The following is a 26,954-nucleotide window of genomic DNA, read 5'->3' as shown; positions in this document are numbered from 1 at the left end:
GCCCACTGTGCTAATGCTTACTTGACATCTCCCCTCGGGTGTCTCACTCAAATTCAGTATGCCCAAAACTGACTCATGATTTCCTACTCTAATCCTACATCCCTCTTCAAACCCATTTCTTTGTCTCTGTTTTCATCTCAGTGAATGACATCATGTTCTATGTAGTGTAGCAAACCAAAATGTGTAATTCATGCCTGATACCTTGTCTCCCTTTCTCCCTCCCCTGTTTGTTCTATGAGCAAGCCTTGTTGGATTTGCCTCCAAGACATGTCTCTGATCCAATCATTTATCCCATATCCATTGTTTTGTCCAAATTCCAAACTTCTTTCACCTCTCCTCTGGACTATAGCAATAACTTCTTGCTGCATCCACATATTGGCTCTGAGCTTTGTCTAATCTACTTAACCAAATTGCAACCAGATTAGACCACAAAACTGATCTCTCACTTCATTTGCCCCCAGGGTTGACAACTGCCAACTTTGCAAAAAACCCTTCAGAATACCTGTTGGTCAAGCAAAGCTAAGTTTCTTGGCTCTACCGAGCACAGGGAACCCTGCCTTGAAAGAGTTTTAAAGATGTCTCAGAAGAGAGGAAATAGAGGAGGATATTTACAAGCTTTCCATCTGTGCTGGTGGCTGAAGGTGGTTCTTCCAACTGATTGGGACACAGTTCATCATGGGATAGTTTAGGACTGGTGGGTGCAGGAAGGTGAGAGTCTTGATGGAAGGCTTGATAAATAAACTGTTGTGTGATAAGCAAGCTGCTTTTGCAGGTGAGCATTCCTTTGTCCTGATGGGAGAGATGAGTCAAATGTTTGGATAAATTAGTTGGCAGGAATTTCCTAAAGCAAACAACAAAGTTTCGCTGATTTACAACCTTAACTTTCTGAGCGAGAATCTCCTGAAATGAACATTTAAATCATGTTGACGATAGTCATCTTGGTTCTGCGCCCTCGTAGTTAAGCTACAGGGAGGTAAGAGACTTCAATTCTCAGGATAAAGATCAAATTCTGCCAGTGGCTGCCAAGGCTCTGCCTACTTTCAACTCCCATACAGTTTCAACTTCATGTTGCGTTACTTCCCTCCTGCTGCGAGCCAGAAAAGCCAGTATTTTTCCAAATGCTGCATGTCAGAACTCTTGGATGTAGTAGTTTCTTTTCCTAGAATGCTACTCCACATGTCAAAACTTTTGGATGTGGTACTTTCTCTTCCTAGAATGCTATTTCCCCCCTTCTCCTAACTAAATTTCTGCATGCAATTCAAATCTCAGCTTGAGTCTCAGTTTCTTAGGGATACCTTCTCTGCTTGCCCAAAGCGGATCTGCATCAATATAAATAAACTCCCTATAATTTTCTTTGACTGTATGTATTTGTAATTATATATCTCTATATGCTTTGAAAATAAGACTATGATATATATCGAGGGCTTAGGACATAGTAATTGCTCAATAAGTAATTGTTGCAGTAAGGAAGGTTGGCAGGTAAGGGCTTTAATGTGCCTTGAGAGAGAGCATTTTTATTTAGGGAACATTTGGATACATAAACATAAAGTAACTAACTTCTGCCTGAGAGAAAACTCTTAAGTCACTGTTAATCTTAAAAAGCATGCTACCAACTGAAATGCCAAGTGTTAGTATATGTGCTCCTGCAGAGAAAGAACAGTTTCCTCTTAAAAATGAATTAATGAATTTAGACTTGACTTATCTCAGAAAAATGTTCTTACTGGAATAAGTATAATTTATAATTTTGATTTCTAAATATTTTCTCACAAGGGCGTGGGACTAAAGCCACACCTACCTTAGGGCATCACAAGTTATAGTCTGGTTAACATTTCACTAGCACTGCCTAATACCAGCTCACGCTGGCAAAATTCTGCAATTCTTCCTGGTGGCTGATAACGACGTAGAACACAAAAGGTCACAGATTGTCCCTCAAGTGAATGGTGAGTCCTAAACAATTTTTATTCTGGTATTTGGAAGCTTTAGGTTTTCTTGGGCTAGCTCGTATTCTGCTGGAGACCAAGGGGTAAGAAGGTTCTTACACCATTATGGAAATGCATAGGTGGAGTCCCCTACTCCTAGTGGGCTGGGTGAGGAAGGAGATGAACAATGCATGTTTTGGGGGCACTTTATGACCTCTGCCTATCCCTGCTCTTAGAACAGGACCTTAATGCCCCATTGCAGAATGCTAAGTATAAAAAAAATGTCTTTCATATTATATGAAAATCAACATATGAGTTGGACTTTTAGTTGATTGATTAGGTCAAGTGTTCAAAAACCCAAACACATGTTTCCCTAACGCCTCCCAGACTTGAGTCTACTAGAGAGGAATTTTCTTATCCTGAGACCAACAGCCTCAACTTAGTGTTTACTGGCTATTCCCCTGGAGTATGTGGATCAATTCTGGTATTTCTCACATCCTTAGGGAAGAACTACACAACCCAACTTGCATGTCTTCCAGGGAGGTTTCACATTCATATTATAGAGACTTGCTGGCCTGCCAGGCAAAAGCACAAACGTTCCTCTTAATCTAGTCTGCAAATTGTAAAAATATGTTCTGCATTCTCCACCATCTGCAAGTTCTGGGCACCCGTTATAGTTGCAGGTGGGAATTTCTGCATCACATCTCATAGGAAAAATCACTGGTAAAGAGCAGATCCTGGGAATTACACATAAGAAGATTATGTAGTATGTGGATCTGTTCCATCCTTTCTGTGGCTAGCTAAACCACTGGAAAAAAAATCATGCGCCTAATTCTGCATATTTATGCTGTAGCAATAGTGTTCTCTACCTGCTTTGGTTGGTGTTATAAAAATATGGAAATGAGATCTCAGTAGTGTATTTAAGGCAAAGGCTCTACTCTTAGTTTCTCTCCTTTCTCTCCCCTCCCCACCGTGTGTGTGTGTGTGTGTGTGTGTGTGTGTGTGTGTGTGTGGTTATAGACTGGGGCTCAGGTATAGGTTGAAGGCATAAGGTTATAGGACTGGGGCTGGCTTCCTATGAAACCAGGAAGGGAATGCAAGATTTTAACTGGAATGCAGTGATTTAGTAGCATCAACACACTCTTCACCTTGGGAAAAGCATGGATTGAATGCTGGAGAGGTCAAGCCTCAATAACAAAATCCAGATACCAATGATGAGGAGTAAGGTAGAGTTAACAGGGTCTGACAGAGCTGTGAAAGCTTAACTTCTAAATGAGATCGAATCGGTACCAACGTTCCTAACTGAATACTAGCTAATGTTTGAATTTCACCTTTTCAAGTCAGCAGTTTAATGTGTGTGATGTGAGTGTGGATCACACTCTCCTAAAGGGCCAAATTCAGCTGCACTATAATTAATGAAGGAATTTGTGAGAGACTGATGCAAGTCTTCAATTCTGAGTAAATGAAAAAATGGTTGTTGGGGTACCTGGGTGGCTCAGTGGTTGAGCATCTGCCTTTGGCTCAGGTCATGATCCTCAGGTTCTGGAATCGAGTCCCACATCATGCTTCTTGTGGAGAGCCTGCTTCTCCCTCTGCATATGGCTTTGCCTCGCTCTCTGTGTCTCTCATGAATAAATAAATAAAATATTTTTTAAAAAATGAAAAATTAGTTGCTATTCCCAGAGAAATTTGAAGGGGAGCTAGTTTGACAGACAAGTGGGTGAATCTGATTTGTATAAGCAAGTAGCCTGCAATAAGAGGGATGTGATACAATGAAGAAACTGAAAGAAGCTAACAATCATAAATTGCCATTGTTTATGAAAACTGAAAGATAACTTCAGGAAGATGCCAACTTATCTCCTAAAAAACTGCCTGGCAATTAGAAACCAAGGACTGGCATTTTTGCTGCTGTGGCCAATCTCAAATTCCATGCTGAGTGTTGTGTGATGCTCCCAGCTGTAATGATAATTGAATGGCTTCCAGTCTTGGGCCTCATCCTATCTAAATGGATTGCCTTTCGTTCTTATTTTCAAAATAAGAAAAGATCCAATGAATATTCATCAAAGCTTTTGCTGAATTCAGAACAGGAGCTGTATGTTTGGATGACTTTGGACCCCATTGTGAGCTTGATTGAGCGCTGATGACTTTTCTTAATTTGAAGAGTAATTTTCTCGGAAATCCCTTCTTGTCTTTTCCATCTAAAATAACCATTAAATCCTGAAAATAAAACAAATACTCAGCAACTGTTACTCTGGATGACAGGAGTCAAGCGTATTCTAGATTTAGTTAGATTACATATCAGTTCCCTGCTTGGTAGAAAGTTGATCCCAGTGAGTTTCAGTGGTGAAATGGAGGAGAAACAGTCTCACCTGGTTCAAGGAACCAGATTTACCCTTCTGTATGGAACAACCAAACAACTGAACAAAATATATGAAATAGCAGTTTTGAAGACATTGGATATCAGGCAATGAAGGATAGTGATTTCTGTGAAATAGGGAGCCGGTGAGGTGAACCCACATACTGCTTCATATTTCTGAAAAGTTTTTAGTGTGGCCCAGGTAAGGGAATCCCAAGTGGGAGCTCAGTTAGGCAAGCTAACTCCTTATTTAAGGAGGCCAGTTTGGGAGAATAGAAGGATGGGGAGCTAGAAGGTATGGGACAGACTACAGTTGGGTTTGAATTATATGGGTCCACTTATAAGGGTATTTTCTGAAAGAACTAAATTGCTTCTGTTTGGCCCATGGTTTGGCAGAAGTTTCCTGGGTGGTTAGATAGTTGCCTAGTGGCTTCAGGGAGAGGCTCAACAAAAGCCCTGATACTAGGGGGATGCCAGAGGGACCCCTCCAGGGCCACTGGGCTTCAGAAGCTCCTAGTCTTGCATGAGAGTGAGCTTTTTGAAGAGATACTTGTCCAGCTCAGCCTGGGGGCCAGCCAGCCTACAGAAGTTCATCATGTGGTCGCCATTTTCTTGATGAGTTTCACTTTTTTTTTTTTGAATTTCACCTTCTTATCTAGGAACTTATTCTCCAAGAAGTCCAGGAGATGGGGGTCTTTGTGGGCAGAATCCAGGACATGCAGATCCAAAAGGGTTCAGATTCTCTTCTAGGACCATGGCGACTCCCATGGCATCCAAGGTTTTACCCCACTTATTCTGAGGCAGCTTCTGCATGTCCTGGAAGAGAGGGCAGAGCAGCTGTGCTGGGTTTGCATCTTTAAAACCCCATATCTTCATCTTCCTTTCACCAAACTCGAGGAAAAATAGCCCACACTGTCCTGAGCCACATCATGGCAGGTGAGATAAAAGCCCAGAGAGAGGTAGGTGTAGGAGGCCTGCAGATGGAGTTTGACCAAGAAGCAGATAGGGACAGCCTCCACTTCAATGCATTAATTCTGAGCAATCTGGGAACTCATTTGGCAATAAGGAGCGAAGCGAAAAAATTGTGTTGGCTGGTTTGGAAGGTAGAGAATGGCTCAGAAGATGGTCTCCAGATGTGGTAGCAGGAAAAGAGGTTGGAGAGTGGGGGGATGCTAAAAGAAGGGGATCTCTTCTGTCCAAATTGAGTTTTTTAGAAGAAAATAGGATATTTGTTTTCAGGATACAAAAGGGATTTTTTCTTTTTTCAATTTAAATTTTAGCTAACATACAGTGCAATATTGGTTTCTGGAGTACAATTCAGTGATTCATCAGTTACATACAACACCCTGCGTTCATCATAACAAGTACCCTCCTTAATCCCCACCAATTATCAGCCCATCCCCCATCCACTTCCTTCCATCAACCCTCAGTTTGTTCTCTATTATTAAGAGTCTCTTATGGTCTGTTTCCTTCTTTCTCTTTTTTCCCCCTTCCCGTGAGTTCATCTGTTTTCTTTCTTAACTTCCACTTATGAATGAAAGCATATGGTATTTGTCTTTCTCTGACTTATTTCACTTAGCATAATACACTCAAGCTCCATCCATATCGTTGCAAATGGCAAGATTTCATTTTTTTGATGGCTGATTAATATTCCATTGTGTGTGTGTGTGTGTTTATATGTGTATTACATCTTCTTTATCCATTCATCAGTTGATTCTCCAAACACCATTGAAGCAACAGGCAGATCCATGAGGCTACTGGGCACACTGCCCATATACAGATTTTTTTATGGTACAGTACTGTAAACGTATTTTCTCTTCCTTATGATTTTCTTAACATTTTCTTTTCTCCAGCTTACTTTATTGTAGGAATCCAGTCTATAATACATATACAAAATATGTTAAGTGACTGGGTTATGGGTAAAGCTTCTGGTCAACAGTAGGCTATTAGTAAGATTTTTGGGAAATCAGAAGTAATAGGGGGATTTTCAACTGTGCAGGGTTCAGCAGCCTTAACTCCTGTGTCATTCAAGGGTCAAACACATTGGATAGGAGGAAGCTCAAGAAAATTCTGGAAATCCAAAAACAGATTTTCTCCCCTGAGTATTTTGACAGAGTCCTGATTGGCATGTGCATGTAAAGAAACTGCCTGTGGCTGGAGAAAGAACTGTCTTGAAGAATTTTTTAGAGGAAACAGTACCCAGTGCCACTACCTGGTCTGCTTCCTCCCATCATGAGAGTGGAAAACCTTATGATTCACAGGACACTGAGTAGAATACTCAAAAGGGCCTTGTCTCAACGATGGGATAAAAATGAGTCTTAGCCTCAGACATGTGAGTTGTTTACTGGTTTCTTCCTAGTGATATTAACCTCAATTATTTGGTTATAGTGGTGGCTACCAGGCTTCTCCACTGCGAAGTGACTCTTTTCTTCCTTTTCGTATACTAGTCCTTAAAATTAAGTTACCTAGTCCAGGCCACACTCAAATGGAAGAGAATTAAATACTGTCTTCTGGAGAAGAGATTGTCAAAGAATTTGCAGACATATGTTAAAAGCACCAGCAGTGATTACTAAATATTTTGGGGGAGCTATGTTAAGGCTACGCACATATCCTATTTCTCCTTAAAGTTTTACCCACTGATTTTATCATTTATCAGTGCATGCTGCCTTACAGAGTTATTACTTGGATGTTCTAATAGTGATTTTCTATCCCCCTCTTGCCTTCATATTTATTAAATGGAATTATTTTGTAAGAAGGCTTGTCTCTTTTCCCCCTATTTATTTAATTTGTCATTTATGTATGTCTGTATGGACTCATAGATACACATTTTGTTCTCTTAGTCATAACCTTGTACCATTGTTATTTATCTTGCTGCTCAAATTGTCCCAGCTTTGACCACTAGGAGCTTATACAGGTTGGTTCCTGTGCCGTTTTGACATGTTCCTATCTCTTTTTTTTTTAAAGTACTCCCTACCCTTTCGTACAACCAGACACTCTAGGCTCATCTTTCATTACTCAGCTCTAGAGTTAGCCTTTCTCCATGAAGCCTTGGCTCTTATCATTACAGAATTGTAGAAGCCAATATGTAGACCCTTAAGGGTTCTGGTTACAACTGGGGTATTATTGCAACTAGAGCATCTCAGAATAGGAAACATATCCATGTATCATAGCCTAACTACACTTACACTCACACACACACATACAATTTATATATATTACACACACACATATTTAATGTGAATGCATCATATGTGTGTGTAAGTATGTATATGAACATTAATTCACACAGATGTCATCAATACTAATCCAACACTACAGGGTTCTTTCTAGCATTCTCTGCCCTGCTTATTTATAAGTTCATTCTCTAACAATACAAAATCTGACTTTTCTTAGTTATAATATGTTTACTTATTTGTTCAATTGTACTATACACATAAATTAATTTCGGAATTGCTAACCTGCATTATTGTGCCCCTGAAAGAAACAAATTTACCAACTAGAGTATGGTATTTATGAAGATTTCTTTTTTTCTTTAGGTTTACAGTATTGAGCCAAAAATTTATTCCCCAAAGTCTCTTAGCTTAGTACATTTTCCCCCATCCCCTTCAGTGACATTGTATCCCATATTTGCTACTCAATTAGATTTATTTGTCTTAGACTATATCCTCTTCTGGTTGTTGGCAAAGAGTTTATCTTCACCCAAACTTTGATGGGCCCTTCTGAGCTCTCTTCTCAACTAGGCTTTGACTTTGGACTTCTACGTTTATCTTTACTGAGAACCTAGTTTCAGTAATAAGCCCACTAAGTAGGTTTACAAAGAATCCCTGATTTGGTTTCTGACCAAGTTCTTCATCCCCCACCTTTGATGTCTGTCTTGACATGCCACTAGCAAGAATTTTGTCAGGTCAGCTAGGCAAGAGCCCTGCCAAAACTTGATGGCTCTTCTTAATAATTTTCAATTCACTGACCCCCCTCATTCTGTTCATTGGCTACCAATCCATAACTGTCTTTGAATTCAAAGTTGAACCTAATCTCTCCCTTTTTGAGGTATTTTTATAGCCATAGTCTTGAATAACGTCTTTCTTGACATTTTAACCAGTGTCAGAATAATTTTTTCTTTAATATTGCCCTGCCATCCAACTTGAGTTTTTAAAATATGCATATAGTAAAATTAGCCCTTTGTGGTTTATTTTTGTGGGGGGTTTTGAAAAAGGCATATAGTCAGATATCTGAAACTGTGGAATAAAAGAATTACATCACCCTAAAAATTTCCTTGTGTGGTCCCTTTGTTATCAGTTACTCTACCTTTAAGTCTTGGCAACCAATAATCTCATATTATTCCCTTTTCTATAGTGTCATGTATATGGAATCATATAAATGTTGCATGTAGAGTCTAGCAACTTTTATTTGGTAAAATGCCCTTCAGATTCACCCATGTTGTAATGTTAACAAATAGTTCATGCATTTTTTTGGCTGAGTAGTAATCCTTCAAATGCATATACCATAGTTTCTTGATCTATTTATCTGTTGAAAGATTTCTTGGAGGGACATCTGGGTGGCTCAGTGGTTGAGTGTCTGCCTTCTGCTCAGGGTGTGAACCTGGAGTACCAGGATGGAGTCCCGCATTGGGCTCCCTGCATGGAGCCTGCTTCTCCCTCTGCCTGTGTCTCTGCCTCTCTCTGTGTCTCTCATGAATAAATAAATAAAATCTTTAAAAAGAAAAGAAAGAAAGATTTCTTGGATATTTCCAGCCTAGGGCAATTATAAATAAAGTTTCTATAAATGTTTGTATACAGGATTTTGTGTGAGCATAAATTTTCAATGTTTGACTAAATGCTTAGGAAGGAATTGTTAAGTAATATGGAAAGTATATCATCAACTTTACAAGAAACTCCGAAATGATTGTCTAAAATGACTATACCAGTTCATATCCCACTAGCAGTCTATGCAACTTTTTGTTGCTCAATATTCTTACAAGCACTTAGTGATATCAGTGTTTTTGTGGATATACAGGAGGGGTAAAAATGTTTCCCCCTACCCTCTTGTGTTCAGTACTGGAACCTGTGAATTAGTTGAAAAAAGACAAATTAACAGGACAAAGATTTATTTTGCATGCATGTTAGACCCAGAGGCCTATATACCATTTTATCAAAGGGTCATAAAATGTGGGGAAGATATTAGACAAAGGAAAAGAGTATTTCAGCTTTTTGGGGAGGAAAATAAGTGGTGAGAAGGAGACTAGGAAATAAATAGTAAATAAGGATTGTTCAGTAAGGTTTGTTATACAGACTCAAATCATTTCAGGTGATATACTTCCTTTGTAAAAGGGAAAATGTGCCTTGCTTCTGGCAGAAAGGAAAAAGGAAGAGAGTTCCTCCTGTGTTTGCTATTTCTCACTTACCTTCAGCTCGAAATTACTCTTATGCCAAAGTGGCATATTTTAAGGTGGCATATTCTGATCCCTTCAATGAGCATTTCCAGTGCCTGTATAGTGATGTGTCTTTGTGGTTTTAATTTGCATTTCCCTAACGACTGATAATGTTGAGCTTTTGTATATATCTATTGCCATCCATCTATTTTATTTGGTGAATTTCATGTTCAGTATTTTGCCCATTTTTTAGATTCTGAATACAAGTACTCTGTCATAAATATAATTTAAAAATATTTTCTTCCAGGGTGCTTGGGTGGCCCAGTTGGTTAAGCATCTGACTTGGTTTCAGCTCAGATCATAATCTCAGGGTCCTGAGATTGAGCCCAATATCAGGTTCCACACTGAAGGAAGAGTTGGCCTGAGATTCTTTCCCCCTCCCTCCCCTTCTCTCTCTCTCTCATCCTTGTGCTCATGCTCTCTCTCTCTCTCTCATAAATAAATAAATAAACAAAATCTTTAAAAAACATATTTTATTCCAACCCTTGATTTATCTTTTCATTCTCTTACCAATTTTTTTTACAAAACAGAAGTTTAAATTCTGAACAACTGCAGCTTGTCAATTTTTCTTTTATGGGTCATGCTTTTGGTGTCACATTCAAAGAAACTCATTGTCAAACTCAAAGTCAGCCAGATTTTTCTCCTGCTTTCTTTTAGAAGTTTTATAACTTTACATATATATCTATGATCCATGTTGCATTCGTTTTTATATAAAAATGTGTGTTATATATTGAGGTTCATCTATGTTGCATAATTACTCCTGGTTTCTCTAATACCATATGTTGAAAGAACTATCCTGTCTCCTTTGAATTGACTTTGCACCCTGTGCTAGGGCAAATACAAATATAAATAAATAAATTCTCCCTCATACCAAAAGAGGAAGAGAACTTACTGCTCTCCTTTCTCTTTAGCATTTCCTTTGGAAAATATGAAAATGTAAATGCTCTCTCTCTTTTTTTTTAATGCAGTTTAGTCCTTTTAAAAGCTAAATGAGCCTCTTGCCAGTTTTGCTTTCCAAAGTTTTCTTTTTTGAGAATAATGGACTATCTCTTTGAAATGCAAAGATCAAGAAGCATGACCTTGTCTCTCTGCCTCTGGGGGAGTTTTAACTTCAGCGTTTGACTCTCTTTCTGTTTGTTATAGAGATATGAGAAGTTTTATTTTTCCTTTTTGATAAAGACAATTAACATGTATGTAATGGATTGTATCTGCTTTGCTATATAAAATAACGTTATTTCTTTCTGTCTTTATAATCTCCTTAGATGTATCTCACATTCTGATTTAATGTTTATTCAATAATAAAGCTAGTTTTTTTTTTCTTTTCTACTTTTGTGGATAATTTTTTTATGGGTTGGCAAGAGATTTTATTTATATAACAAGATTTCTCATCAATTATCAATAATTGGTTACCTATATTTATGTAGTCTATTTCTGGGCAGTTTATTCTGATGATTATAGCTTTATATTATGTTTTCAAACTGGATAGTCTGCCCTTCAACTTACTTTGTTCTCAGAATTCTTTGAGTTGTCCTAGCTCCTTTGTATTTCTATATAAATTTTGGAATTTTCTTGCTGATGTTTACAAAAAAAGTGGGGGCTAGGATTTTTGTTGGATTGTGTTGACTCTACAGTTTCAATTGGGGAATAATGATGTCTTAACAATTTTGAGTCTTCCAATTAATGGTCACAGTGTAGTGCTCCAATTATTTTGTTCTTGTGGGGAGCAAATTTTGCCAGTTCAAGGTATGCCTCTTTGACATTGATTATTTTAAGTTGGCTATTTGTTTTTTGAAATTTCGTTTATTTATTTGAGAGAGAGAGAGAGAGAGAGCACAAGCGAGACTATGGGGTGGGGAAGGAGCAAAGGGAGAGGGAGAAGCAGACTCCTTGCTGAGTGGGGAGCCTGATGCAGGGCTCAATTCCAGGCCCTGACATCATGACCTGAGCTGAAGGCAGTGCTGAACTGACTGAGCCACCCAAGGGCCCCTAAGCTAGTTATTTTTAAGAAACTGTAGACACAAGCAAAGCTCTGAAAACCAAGTAGAAGTTGTACTTTTGTAATAGACATTTATAGGTATAAGGAAATCTCCATTTGTAAACATGTCTCCCTTTGTACCAGGAAGAGAGGGATGACTCTAAATCTAAAAACCTTCATCTATGGAGAAGGTAATGACTGCAAAACAAATTTACCTGTGTTTATCCTGCTTTTCTTGGTGACTTCCCATAACTGACTTCCCATCCACAATATCAGCTTTTGACTTTAGCTGGAGATGGTATTTAAGGTGATCGTCTCAGCCATTTTGGGGTGTTACTCAGTTTTCCCGGGTCTTTCCCATATATATATATATATATATATGAGATATATATACTATTAAACTTTTGTTTGCTTTTCACCTGTTAATCTGTCTCATGTCCATTTGATTCTTAGACCAGCTAAAAGAAACTTGAAGGACAGAGTAAAATGTTTTCCTCCTCAATAGTCCTTTATATCCCTTGTAATCAGTTTATTACAGTTTTTAGCATACATATCCTGTACGTATTTTGTTAGCATTTAAACTAGCAGATCTTTCCTCACTTTGGGAAAGTCATAATTTTGTAATTTCTCCTTATTCTATCTCTTTACTAGTTATGCTTAGTCTGTATATTTACTGATGAATTTTTAATCTAAATTATTTTACTTCTTTTAACTAAATTCAATATCATTTTATTTTCTAATAAAATAGATCCATACTGTCTACTTAGCACTTTATAAAAAAAGAAAAATGGGAACAACCCCAGTATCTTTGAGCAGAGTAAATGAAAAGATTGTAGTGTATTTATGTGTATGAAAAGATAAACTGAAGGATATTAAAATTTTGAAGTTTATTTGAACAACTATCATTTTGACTGGGCAGCACCAAATGAAAAGTTGTTAAGAGTATTCCACTGACAGGGACTAGAGATAGAGAAGACACAGAAGCAGAGTAAGGAAGTTATTTGATTTGCTATAGCCTAAGTGATTGCATTATTTGGAATAGACTAGTTTGCTCTTTGTGATTGGTTGTTCTTAACCTTGAGGCATTTATAGGATTTAACTCTGGGTTAAGTTTTAGTTTGCTTACTAGGCTACCAAGGCATTTGAGCCACCTCAAGGTAATGGCATTCTTGTTTGATTACATTAGCATGTGATTAAACACAACATGGCAGTTAAAATGAATAAGATATGTATCAACATAGATGGATTTCAAAAACATGACCTTAAGAAAAAAGGTGGTAGAACAATACATATAGAGTTACACTCAGAAATTTAGAAAAATCCTACATGGAAGATAACATTCCAGACTGTAGGTACATGCATTGATGGGAAGGATCCACATTTAATATATAATAGGGGTGGGCTCTGGGAAGCTCAACAGGAACAGGAATTAGGAACTAAGAATAGCTACCGAGATGGTGGTGATATATTTATAATATTTTGTTTCTTTTTAAATGGAAGAGTAAATGCTGAATCAAATATGAAAAAGCACATTTATGAAGTCTGGATATATGGTATAGGCCTGGGTATGTGCTGAATTTTTCATTTTTTCTAATAAAGAAAAATGAATGAGAACAAAAAAAGCATGAACAACTACAGCAAACAACCACAACAAATAACAAGCCATAGTATTGAAGAAAATTCTGGGAATTGAAAAGTATAGACATTAATTAGAAATGACATTATCTATAACAGCCTTGCACTGAAATTTGGATAATGGAGCAAAATGGTCCAGAAGTAGTTTTTATTATAAGGACAAATCTACTGTGTCCTGAAGGAAATAACACAAATCAATCATAAATTAGTTTCTTACCATCATCCCCATGTTACATGATGTTGGGGTATCTGATTGGCAATTATAAAGATATAAATGATCTTCTGTCAAGCCCACACCATACACCTAAATACATTCTAGAGAAAATAAATAATTATTAAAAGAGAGTGTCACAGAAAATCTTTAAGAAAATAGCATTGGTTATTTATTAGATTTTTGGAAGACAGTTATTTTCTAAATCTGAATGCAGGAGAATTCATAAGGAAATAGAGTAAGTGATTTAGCTCCATACATATTTTAAAATTTGGATAGATTAAATGCACATTAGCAAAATGAAAAGGGAGATAAACCTGGGAAAGTGTGTCAACTATTATAATTTATAAAATTATTTAAGTATAAAAGATAAATATGTAAAAGACATGACAGATAATTCTCAGTGATAAAACTACAATCTCTAAACACATATGGAAAAAGTTCAACCTTCTATGGAAGAAAAGCAAATAGTATCAACAATGATGTATAATCATGGAATATTAAATTAACGAAAAAGGGATACTATGTAGAGATATAGATCTGGTGAACGTGCTGGGGTTCTCATGCATTGTTGGTGGCAATAAAAATAGACACAATTATTCTGGCAGATAATTTGGTCATAGATGACAAGAACCATGAAAATATTCATCACTTCTTGTAATCTATCTTAAGGAAATGAAAAATATATAAATGTTAACATATGTAAAAATGCTCATCCTGCCAATATTCATAATGCTGGAAAATGGAAAGTGGGAAACAATGTAATATATCAATGCAAGAATGATAAATTAATGAGCATAGATACATGTGAAAGACAAAAAAAATTTAGAACAGGTTACAAGTTTGTTTGTTTTCCATGATTCTTCTCAACTTCGTATTAGGTTATGCATAGCAGTCTACATAACTCGTCTACATGATTATCCTCTGACTGTAATTTACTCAATCACTTCTATAATATTGACTGATAAGTTTTTGAATGTTCAATGAATTTAAACTTAGTATTAGCATTTTAAGAAATCACATTTAGTATCAATTACTGATGATTTATAACTTGTGGATGATTTAATGTCTTTACACAGTGCTACTGTATGAATGATTGAATTTCCTAACACAGTATCTTTATTGTTAACAAAATTCTTGTCTCATAAAACAAAACCACAAGGTATTGCCTATATTAACAGCTTTCTCCTGTCCTGTTTGTGCCAACAGCAGAGACATTCCTTCTCGTAATCATGACTCAGCACAGTCCATAGCGGAGCTATAGTGAGGAGGCATTCCAACAAAACTGGTTCTGTTCCAGAGGTAGGGTCTACTACCCCAACCAGGAAAAGCTGAAGAAAATATAATACTTCCTGGTTTCAGAAGATTTTCAGCTGATTCCATTCAGTCCCAAACAAGTTCAAGTGTGGAGGTTGAGAAGCTAGGAGGGTTTCAGCTAAATACCACCACCTTTATCTTTCTGTGTACCCAGTGCTCCATGCTCTAACTCGAAGGGCTTCTCAGTGCCCTGGGAAATTGAAAGGGGATTATCCACAAAGAACCTCAGATAGTGAATTGTAGTCTGCATTTTACTTTCAAATACTTCAGCACATACATTTGAGATGCATATGTTATATAAAGTAACTTTAATATACATTCCTCAGATAGCTGCTCCGATCTTAATAAATATTCCAGGGATAGTTAATTCATATATAATTAAATGTCACATTTCATAGACTGTGACTACAAGTATTGCTCTTAGGCAGGGACTTGAGGATATGGTGAGTTTTAAGGGAAGCAAATCTGGATCTGTGATGCTCAAGCTTTCCCAAGAAAAATACCAGCTCCCTAGCAAGGCAAGAGACCAGAAGAGAGACAGAGCTGAACAAACCCAGAAATAATTTTCTTATTAATATTATTAATAATATTTATTAAGTAATATATTTTAATATGATATATATTTTCAATATTCCTAGTATGTGTTATTTTCCCCAGCCCAGGAGAAAAATCAGGCTCCACTGATAACTGGAAACCAGAACTACCCAACACCTTCTTCCTTGTTCTTACTGCAGGAAACCTGAAACAATGGCAAAACCTCAAGAGTTAGTGGGGAAAGAAGCCCCCAAAATAAGGGCTGAATTTCCCACTAGTCCAGCAGGATAGGGATTCAGAATCAAAATTAAATAGATTTATAGAAAAATAAGATATGTGACATTTCTTACACATCTGAGTTTGTAATCGGAGGTTAATAACCACTACAAATGAATTAGGATATCAAATTTTACTGCTACATACCATGTTTAGTTATAATGGTAACTGGTGCCTCTTAAAAATAAGATTCTAGAATGTCCTTCTGGCTTAATTCTGAGAAAAAGTTTCCAGAATGGGGAACTGGTGAGTTTATCACACTCACACACAAACACAAAAATATACACATAGAAAACAATTCTAAGATACATAAAAGTCTAAGGAGTCTATAGAAATGGAAAGGTTTTTTTTCTTTTTTTCATTCATTTCCTGTAATATGGTTATTTTGTAATAGAGAAAAGGAAAGGACATATAAATATTAATGTGAGTAATTGAGATAATGAAAAGAAAGTACTTCGTTGGCTCTAAGTATTAGAGGAGTCTTACAATGTAGTTCCATTTTACAAATGAGAGGCTGAGCCCCACATACTGTAAAGTACCCATGGTAACTTTTAAGCATTGCCTAAAATTCTTCATCACTTCTCCCATTGAGAGGTCTGAGGCCATGTCTCCTTGCTTTGAATTTCATTGACTTGCAACTACTTGGTTTAGGAGTGTGGGAGAAGTGATGTTATAAGATTTCCAACAAAATGTCATGTCCATGCAGTATCTGCCTGGTTCTCTTGGCACATTCACCCTAGAGGAAGCCAGCTGCCATTAAGAACTCTACTGCCCTGACAGTGTCAGCTGGCAAGGCCATGTGTAGGTGTTCTAGGTGTTTTAGATGATTGTCCCAACTGAGCTCCCAGCCAACAACCAGCATTAACTGCCAAGTGAGGTATCTTGGTTGTCCAGCTCAGCTGAGCCATCAGATGATTCTACCCCTAGTCAACATGGGAGTTCATTGGTAGAAGGGAGTTCAAGTGAGATCTTTCCAGCACAAGATTTTTTCCTATTCCTGTCCCACAAAATTTGAGGAAAGTAAAATGATTGCTTTAAGCCACTAGGTTTTATTTACAGTCATTTGCTATGCTGGAATAATAATTAGAATACCTAAGGTCACAGAGGTAAGGGATTGAGAAATAAGACTTAGGCTAGACCCTAAATTCCCATCCTCACCCTTCCTGGGTTCCAAAGGAATGAGATGGGACATTGGAACAAGATGCATACATATTTTCACACGTTTATAGTCTTTCTAAGTTTGGCACTGGTGTGAAATTCCATAATATAGTTGGAGTACCATGAATTTTTCCCTACATGGTATCAGGGGCTGTCAAACACAGGGTGGCATCCAAGGAAGGTATAGTGGATAAGAAAAGAATTGCCATATTGCATTCCCATATTTCTGGAGGACATGTGCTTCTGGAAAAAAAATGACAGGTGTATAAAAAGAATGTGAAGTCATTGAGGTAAACGGTAATCCTTAAGTGATATTTTAATTATTGTACAGTATAAACATACCATTTGTGTATGTGTATTCAGACAGAAAATTAAACCAAATAAAGTTTGTGAATCTGTGTCCTCTTTCAGAATGCCTCAAGTGACCAAAGGAAAGAGTCTTGGACTTGAGATTTTTTTTCATCTTGAAAGAATTTATACCAGAGGAATTGGCCAATACTCTATACTGGGTTGAATGATGGTCCCAAAAAAGATGTATCTATGTCCTGATCCCCAGAACCTGTGAATGTGACCTTATTTGGAAAAAGGGTCTTTGCAGATGGAATTTAGTTAAGAATCTTGAGATGCAATCATCCTGGGTTATCCAGGTGGTCCCTGACTCAAATGACAAATATCCTTATAAGATACACACAGAGAAGAAAAGAAAAAAGGTAATATGAAGATGGAAGCAGAGCCTGTAGTGTTGTGGCTATAAACTTCCAAGAAACACCTGGAGCCAGTGGGGTCTGTACAAGTGAAGCTCCAGGCCTGACTATTCCCTAGAGACTTCAGAAGGAATGAGGTCCTGCTGACACCTTGATTTTGGACTTCTAGACTCCAAAACTGTGAGAGATTAAATTTCTGTTGGTTTAGGTTGTGGTAATTTGTTGCAGCAGCCTTAGGGGATAAGCAAAAGCTCCATGAGAGTGAGTTCTAGGGGAATTGAAGAAGTAAGACCATCCTGTTGGGGGAGGTGGTGGTGGCTGAAGCATTACATCCATACGGGTAGGACAGGTATGGAACAGCAGTTGAGTCCTCACTGGGATTTCTCTGCAAAACCTAGGCCTTTTTGGCCTCAGGCTAAAGATCACTCCAATAGGCCTTACCAGTAAGGACATCTCGATCATGTACTGTTTATTTGTATGTCTGTCTCCTCGGTCGGCTTGTGAACTTCTAAAGCCAAGAGCCTTCTTTTCTTCTCTCAGTGGAAATTATTGAACAATTGTTATTATGCTCCACTCTGTGCTAGATGCTGGTATAAAATGCCGAGTAACATAGTTCTTGCTTTCAGGATGCAAGCAGATCTTGGATGGTAAACCACTTTGCATTTAACCAATGTATGCTGAATGAAGAAAAAAAAATATGGACAAAACAGCTTGGGCATGTGGACAGTTCGTTCCGAGAGAGACTGGGTACAAACTGTAAACTTGCATGAGATACTTCTCTCAATTTCCTTAACTGCAAAAGGGGGAAAATCCTCACTACCTCATAGGGTTGCTAGGATGATTATCATACACATATATAACATTATACATGAGTGAGAATCTAACGTCCCAGCAAAGTTTCAGTGTATATATCCATGTCCAAAAATGGTAATACATCCTATCTTGCATCAACACTATGAATACTTTTCCCATGTATTTTTACTTAGTAGGTCATTTGATTTTTCTCCAACTTTCTAATGTCGTCAGGATAGGGAGGGGTCTCAGGTGAGGCACTAGAGCAAGAAACCAAAGTCATGGAAGAATGGGGTGGTGGATGGTGAAACTATACTAAACCTCAAGATTGCTGGTCCCCTAGAGACCTGCATTTACCACCACAGCCACGCCAGGCACGTTGAGTAGAATACTCCCTTCAAGGATATGGGGTGTTCTGCTCACAGTTACAGTGAAATATGGTTCATTTTCTTCAAGAGTCCATTTTACCCTCAAATTTGGGGAACAGTATGTCTGTAAAATATTACAATAGCTTCATCTTAGAGTACGATGGAAAAAATGATCATTATCATCCTAACAACTGTGCTTATGTGCACCATCTCTATCCTAACCGCTCTTAAAATAGGAACTCTATTCTTATAGCAGTTCATACTACTCTCCCAGGTAGGTCCTATCGCTTCTCCCATTGTACACATTTAGAAGACAGAGGAACAAAATGGTTAACAGACTTGCACAAAGTCACATAGCTAGTTGGTGGCAGAGCTGGGATTTGAACCAAGGGGTTCTAGCTCTAGAGGTCCCGATTTTAATGATTTTGTTATGAATATTCAGACGAAATGAAATTCAAAGGCATTTTATCTTTTTTGATGACCTGAAGGCATGTGGGCCACAGTTTTCCTGTTGTTTGCCATTGTGGGTTTATTCTGTCGCTTACCATGTAGCTGCATACAGAAGTGATTTTTAAGGACCACTTGTGCATGCACGCACATTACTAGAGTGAAAGAGAGCAAGCATTTTGCAGTGTGTGCAATTTCAGCTTAATTAGAATGGGAAGACTATTAACAAGTTATTTTTAAATGCAGCAAAGATCAGGAGAGGTACTAGAGTGAAATTACGCTGCGTGAGGCTGATTGGCAGGCCATGTCATGTGGGAAAGTTCACAATCTTGTCCTTATCAGCACAGTTTGCAAAATGCCTGAAAACTGTGGCCCCAAACCCATAGTCTGGAGCGATAATTATTCAAGTGAAAAAAAAAAAAAGTAATTGGAAAGGTGATAAGTGACGATTAGAAGGCCTATTTCAGGAAGAAAATGAACAGAATGAGCAGATGCCAATTGCGGCGACTTTTGCGGACAAGGACAAGGACGGACATAGTAGTTGAAATGAAAAGTTTCCTGTCTGTCACCTCAGGAAGGGACTTCCCTCAGGACTGCACCATTAGCATGTCAGCGCAAAGAGAGCTTTCCACAAAAACTGCCGCCCCTAAACACAACCTCCTGGGCACCCTGAGAGCGCCTGCATTCAAAAGCTGGTGAGTGGTGCAAGAGACCGCATCCTTGCTGAGGGCACTTGGGAGACTTACTGCCAACTGGGAATGCTCCTGACCTTGCAGCAGCCAGCACTGAAATAACCCCAGCAAAACGGAGCCTGCAAAGGGGGTCAGAAGACCTTGGCTCCTGTTTTGGCTGAAGCTTTTGGGCTGGAGCCCAGAGTCCATGTGCCTTTGAGGAATGACTTTCTCTCCCTGGGCTCCCTTATGGGCAACTCCCTCCCCTTCAGTGCAAACTGCATTTTCCTCTTCCATATTTGAAGCTAGCGAATCAGACTCTGGAGCATGCCAGAGGCTCCCCCATGGCCTTTTACACCAGCTTTATCTTGTGTCTAGTGTGGGCTTTGGAATCTCATTGCTTCCATTCAAATCCCAGCCTAAAGATGGTGAACCATGGGACTCTTAGTAATAGCTCACTCTCTGCCTCAACATCCTCATTGCAAACATGGAGGTAAGGCTACCTTGCAGGTTTGTGGTGAAGATTACAGCAGATAAAGAAGGCGAAAAAGAGAACAGTATTTGGTGCTTCTGAATACTCAGTCCATAGTAGTGCTTTATACAGAGTAATATTTGTGAACCCCCAGGCTTAAGGTGTTTATTTAATTTTTTTCATTGCATGTTAAAATAAAATCAGACCCACTAAAACCATGTATTTAAGGGTTGGCACAATCTGAAGTCATCTGAAGGACCTGTGTACATTTCACACGTTAGACGCTATCCACACAGATTCATTCATCTTCAACCGTTCTTAAGGCTTTAGACACCATTGATCATATGAGTGGAGACCAAGTGGACAATAGAGATGAAGAAGCACCTTCCCTGCCTGCGCTGAGCAAACAGATCCATGGTTGGGAGATGAGAACAATGATCACACTGTCAATGGAGTAGAACATGCCATCACAGTTGACCTCTCATTCCACTGGGCAGGCCAGTTTCCTCAGGAAACAATTCAAGGTGGAGAAAAGAACCAAGGATTATTCCAAATTGTCCTAAATTCTAGGACAACTTGGCCGTGTACCCAGATTCTACTTCTGGGAAACCTTAGGCTTCTTTCTTGAGTTCTCTCAGCATGACTTCTTATATTAAAATTGGCATAATATCTACCTCAGGGAGGTAGTGGGATTAAATTTGATGACACAGCGAGTACTTAGTCAATGAGAGTTCTCCTCAGATTATAATACACAGGACAGAAACCTTTCTGTTCTACAGATCTGTAGCATGTGCCCAGATCTCTTCTAGGTTGTTAATGCTTTCTAGGGTCTACTTCAAAATCTACCTCTTTGCCAAAGCAGCCGTTGGCAAACTAAACCAACCTAATGTTGGCCTATATGGTTTGCAGGCTTTCCAAGTTCAAGACACAATTCCAAAAACCTTTGTATGTATTCCTATTGCAATGGTATCTTGTATAGGATGAGGCCTAGCTTACCATATTTAAACTGAGACACGGAGAGGTTAAGTAATTTATCCAGGTCACATAGCTGGTAAATGGAGGAGGAGGTTCCCACTAAAATTGCCGAGCTACTAGTTAAGATAGCACTGTAACTCACGCTCACAGTAGTATGGGACCACATTATCCAGTTCAATGATTCTCAGCTGAGAGTGATTTTGTCCCCTAGGGGACATCTGGCAATGTTTGGCCACATTTTTGGCTGTCACAGCTGTGGGGTGGGTGCCAGGAATGCTGCCTGCAATGCACAGGATGGGCCCACTCCCCAAAGAATTATACAATGCAGAACGCCAGTAGTGCTGAGATATAGAAAGGCATTATCACATTAAATATTTAGAATCTTAACTATTTAGAACTCAGTTGGTAACTTAGAAGAAGCCATAGAATCTCTCAGATTCCAAAACAGGTAACACAAAATTTGGGCAGTAGTCGTAGTTACCAGAAGCTCTTTAAGCCATGACCTGGAACCGACTGCCTAAGGCACATTCATCTGATGATGCAGAGAACCCTGATTAAAATCCCCAAGTAGGATGCTGTGGCTAAGTAGGAAGGAAGAGGGAAGAAGCATGACACATGACAGAAGTCAAATAGATAGTCAACGGCTTGCAATGTGAGGGAAGAGGAAAATATAAGAAACAGAAGAGAGCTCTTAGCAGCAGGGTTGGCTGTGCCAAAACCTGGAAGAAGCAAGCAGTCATGTGGCTGGAGGCAGTTCCTGGAACAGGCAAGGTGGTGGCTGGGACACCTAGAGACTTCATGCCCAGGCCACCAGTGGCATCCGGTACATCTCATATTATGGAACTTTTGCGATTGCTTTTTTTAAAGAAAAGGACTCGAGACTGTCAGTTGAAGGAGACGATGACTACTGGAAATTTGGAGAGAATGTGTCTTGTGACTTTTCCTGCATAAACCACAGAATAACCAAGTCAGGTTAAATGGCTTACTTATGATGAATAGAATCAGGAGGCAGGAAGCTGACCTGAGTATTTTTGCTTTATTCCATCTAATAAACATTTTATTTATATAAAAGACAAACAATGCATAGAATGAAAATAGGTGCTTGAGACATTTGATATAAGAAGAGTATATAGCATTCACATTCCTATTTTAATACATGAGTACTGCTGAATTGTTCCATAAAAGAATAAAATTTTCCCTTTATGTATAGTAGTAAATCAAAAGAATCAGTATTTTTAGGAACTACAGAATGTTATTCCTTGGTCTTCTTCTTGACAAAGAAAAAAAATAATAAAACAAGCCACAGTATCATCTGACACTACATTCCAGTTTATGCTGATGACCACCCAGACGTGATAAAGCTCTTTTGGATCTTGGAAAATCCCATTAATGGACCAGCATTCTAGAAATTCACCACTAGAGGTCGATGAGCAACAGCTATTGGGACAGCATCGACAAATCCTAAGGTACTTGGAATTTCTGGGCGCTTCCATGGTACTGCAGGCAAACTGTCCCAAATTCTCTCAGCCCAACCCAGGAGCAGGGTGCCTATGAGGTTCACCTAATCCCAAATCGCAGCACATCTGCTAAAACCTCAATGAGATGAGATCTTCCAAAAATCCAAATGGAATTCATCTACTCCCTGCCAGCCCTCTCCAATATTCCTATTTGGCTGAAAATAGGTAGCTTCAAAAACATTTTTGAAAAAGAGATTATTTGCAGCATTTAACACTTGTTCGTGGATTAACAAGTTTCTATGGAGTATTAAAGCTCATTCTTTGTTCTTGCTCACGTGGACACAGGCATCTTTACTGCAAATGGGACTTTCGTGGTGTCCCACATTCAAGTCCTGGCTAGCAAATCCTGCAAAGGGCGGGAAGGCTGGCATGGTGGAGAGGCTGATTACCGTGGTAAAAGCTTCTAGGTAAGAGCTCCTCTCCCCTAATGCAGGGGCGAACGCTCTTAATACATAGACAAAATAGATTTGGCTTACCTGGGACCCCTTAGAGGGGGTCCCCTTCAGTCCAAGAAAAGACCAACTTCAAATCTTAACACCAAACCAAGAGGGAGGGAATCAAATTCATAGTATAGTGCCAGAGAGTGACTGATGGAAGGCACATTTCTTCTGAGGTGCCTTGGTTAGGGGCAGGTTTAACTCCCAGACTGGGATAGGGTGGGCAGTGGAAAACTCAAATATTTACGTTGAGAAGTTAAAGCAGCTTTATAAGTGTGTCCACACCTTTGTTTTGTGAATAATGTGGACTGGGAAAAAGTGGAAACCATCTGCTATCTATCCTCACTTGCGGGATCCAGATTTTTTTTTTTTTTCAAAACCTCCAAATATTTAAAAAGTGGCTCAATTTTGTTAAATCTCATGCTGGCCAAGCAAAACACATGTTCAGAGTGCCTGAGGAAACAGTTCTGATCATGGCAGTGCTGCACAGCTCAAATCCTACTGACTAGCCCAAGATATTCTTGAGCATTCAGGAGCCCAGAAAGATGGAACCCGCTGGTGTTTGCATAGAAAGCTACAGGCTCAAGCCAAGCCTCACAAAAAATCAAACACAACGAACCCTGGACGGGACATTTGTTCCCCTTAAAGGATAGGGACACTGGCCGAGAGTATAGTAGCATAGATATGGGGGCAGGGGGTGGGAATTAAAGAAAGAATGATTTCTCCTTAGTAGAATATGTGTCAATTTTGTCAGTGGGGAAATTTGTCCTGCTTTTCACGCCTGTAGAGCCTGCAAAGGTAAAAAAAGGAGCTCAAAGAACTTTTAAGCTCTTAGAAATGGGACAAGGCATCTGAGCTGGTTGAGGAAGATGGCTCACAAACCAGATGTGGGCTTGAAGCTCAAGTGAAAAGTCCAGGAGACACAGTGGCACCTGGGGACCCCCAGGATCTGGTCCCCAAACAGTGCGACTATAATTGGCTCCATGGCCAGAAAAGCACCCCCCCCCCCCCCCGCAGGGAATTATTATCTTGCAAAAGCAAGTGCAGCGTGGCCACAGCAGGCTCTGAGACATGGAGCCCCCACCTCATGTAGTCAGGAAACCAGCGCACGTGTGATTGTCAAGTGCTAATGCTGTCACGGATCCCTTCCTTCTGCGCCTGGCTCCGGAGCTCTCCAAACAAACCAATATCCTGGGATATTTGATTTTATTTTCCTTGTCTCTTTCCAGAGTATGGCTGTATATATATAGATATAGACATATATAGATATATATAAAACAGAGCTATTCCATATTTATATACAGGCATTAATAAAGTGCAAATGTTATTGGCTAATGTAAAAATCATTCTCATTTCCTGAGGAAGTGCTAACACAGCTTATCCTATGACAATGTCAAAGGCATAGAATGCTTCATGTCACCCACTCCCTGCTGCCAGGGGTTCTGCTCAATGCCCACAGCTTACAGGGAGGGGAGTGACCCCCTGGGCTTCCAGGAAGCATTGGTTCAGGTTCAGGGGCAGCCTCCTGCTGCCTCTGTTCTTTGGTGACAGGGGCAGCCTGTTTAGACTTAGGCCATCCTGCCCCGGAAGAGCTATTTGGTAGTGTTCAGCGAGCCATCTTCGGGAATCTTCTCCTCAGAGCAGCTCCTCCCTGAGAGCCTGTCCAGGTGCTCCAGTTCACTGAAGCGCTCCGCCACGCACTGGGCCGTGAGCCGGGCCTCCGGGTCGTGGTCCCAGCACTCGGTCAGAGTCTCGCACACCATCTGGATGCCCTGCAGTGGGAGAGAAGGCACAGGCACCCTGAGCTGCTGGTCTGCGGGCTCCTCGGAGGGCGGGGTGGCCCACTGACCTTGCCTCTGCGGCACAGGCCCGGTGCCAAAGAGCCCGAGCATTCCCACGTCCTGACGGAGCGCCCACAAGATGGGGCCAGCCGCCTGTCTGTGGAACAAAGGGGGAGTGCACTGTCCCGGAAGCCTGCTGTGCCCATTTGCTCCCCTGCACCATTTGATCACAACAGGCTGTGAAATGGAGAGACCACAAGGACTCCCCAGTCGGCCTCTTGGGTACAGTAGGCCTCAGGGGTACAGTAGCATCCTCAATACCAGAAAATTCCCATGAAGTGGCCCCTAATGCTCTGTCACCATTTCCTTTTTTTTGGAGGGGGGGCACTTTTTGGCTTTATTGTTTAGAGTGGTTTTAGGTTCATAGCAAAACTGAGTGGAAGGCCCAGAGGATTGCCACATACCTCCTCCCCCACCATCGACCTCTTGCTTCAGTGTGGTATATTTTTTCCAATCAATGCACCAATGCTGATACATCACTACCAACCAACCAAAGTCCACAGTTCATATCGGGGTACATGGTAGGGGCTCTGACAAACATACAGTGACGTGTATGCACCATTATAGTATCCCATGGAATAAGTTCCCTATCCCCCCAAATCATCTGTGCCCCACCACCCCTTCTTCTTTCCTCCCTGAGCCCCTGGAGACTGCAGATCTTAACGTCTCTGGGGTTTTGCCTTTCTAGAGTATCTTTATAGTTGGAATTATACATGCATTTCTATTTAAACAGCACTGAATACCCCAATCAGAGTGAAGTCTAGGCTTTAGCCTGGTTTCAACTTGTAAAGTCACCTGTTCCGTGGACAGCTTCCAACAGCTGCTGAGGATGGCTTCTTATACCCCACTGCCCCCCAGCAACATCTGGCTGCACTCTAGAAGCAGCTGTCTGGTAGGTCACCTGTGCCAGACTCCAGGTGACATCAGAGGGCTTAGTCCAAGCCCATAAAGGGCTCATTCAAAAGGCCCATCCAGGAAATGCTGCCCAGTATGGTGGCATGGGTCTACACTCACAGTCATTTTTATTTTGCACTGCAAATATTTTTATCATTTCAAGCCCTTTTTTGGCAATAAAGCGGGCAATAAATGGATGGGCAGAAACAGAGTGTGCTCCTGGCAGTTAGAGGCTTGCATGGTCATTGGTGATCCTTCACACAAGTGGTCCAGGTGGGATGGATATATCCCAGCACTTTCCAGTTCAACATCTACTACCAGTAACTTTCCCAACACACCTAGGCACCTCTCCCTCTTTCCCGACCTGTGAGCGAATTCATGATGTTGAATTAATTGTATAATTCACCTAATTGACGGTATTGATTGATGGCCTGTTAAGAGTGTAGTGGTATTGTTGGTACACAAGTAACATTTATTTCATTTTGGCACTGTAATTACAGGCAGTAAATTAAATTAAATATTAAGCATTAACTTGAAATCAATAGGGCAACAAATCTCATTAAGAGAAAAAAAATGTATTATGCAAATTCTTTCCAGAATTTTATCATCATGAATAATGGCTTCATTACAAGAACTGTACAGCGGAGGAGGCAACAGAGTCTTCAAGAAATAACACCAGTGCCTCCTGATTTCAGACGTAACACCAAACAGTCTTGTGTTTTCAGTCAAAGAGGCTTTGCCCGAAACCCTGGGGAAGTCCTGGGCTACCGTGGCCTGGTTCTCGCTGTCTCCGCAGACTTTATTAGGGTCTGTCTGCTGCAGTGGCTCCAGGCCAGGACTGGCACAGACCCGGCTTCCTGCTCCATCTGTCTTCCTGATTGTGCGTGATTTGTTGTTTCTGTTTCTTATCTCCATTTGCCTTGCCCCGAGGAAAACCTATGACTTAGCCCCAGCCCTCACTGGATAAGGGAATTCTTTCAAAGGAGGCAATAAAATGTTTTCCTCAGTAGAAAGATCAGTTCTGTCG

General features: G+C 39.8%; 1 protein-coding gene and 1 long non-coding RNA gene across 2 annotated transcripts in view; one reads left to right on the top strand and one right to left on the bottom strand.

Moving 5' to 3' along the window:
• The first annotated feature begins 1,825 nt into the window (after positions 1–1,825).
• The window catches only part of LOC144294021 (uncharacterized), a 32,713-nt gene continuing 7,584 nt past the window's right edge, over positions 1,826–26,954 (top strand). Inside the window, exon 1 of the long non-coding RNA XR_013361406.1 lies at positions 1,826–1,940. This is a non-coding gene — a long non-coding RNA (uncharacterized LOC144294021). The remainder of the gene's footprint in view (positions 1,941–26,954) is intronic.
• Positions 22,256–26,954, bottom strand: part of TGFBR2 (transforming growth factor beta receptor 2) — an 89,594-nt gene continuing 84,895 nt past the window's right edge. The window contains exon 7 of the mRNA XM_077865538.1: positions 22,256–24,964. Coding sequence (XP_077721664.1) covers positions 24,785–24,964 — 180 coding nt within the window. The 3' untranslated portion in view covers positions 22,256–24,784. The remainder of the gene's footprint in view (positions 24,965–26,954) is intronic.

This window comes from Canis aureus, chromosome 22, assembly GCF_053574225.1.
Source record: "Canis aureus isolate CA01 chromosome 22, VMU_Caureus_v.1.0, whole genome shotgun sequence".
Classification (NCBI taxonomy): domain Eukaryota; kingdom Metazoa; phylum Chordata; class Mammalia; order Carnivora; family Canidae; genus Canis; species Canis aureus.
This window is presented reverse-complemented; position numbering and strand designations above follow the sequence as displayed.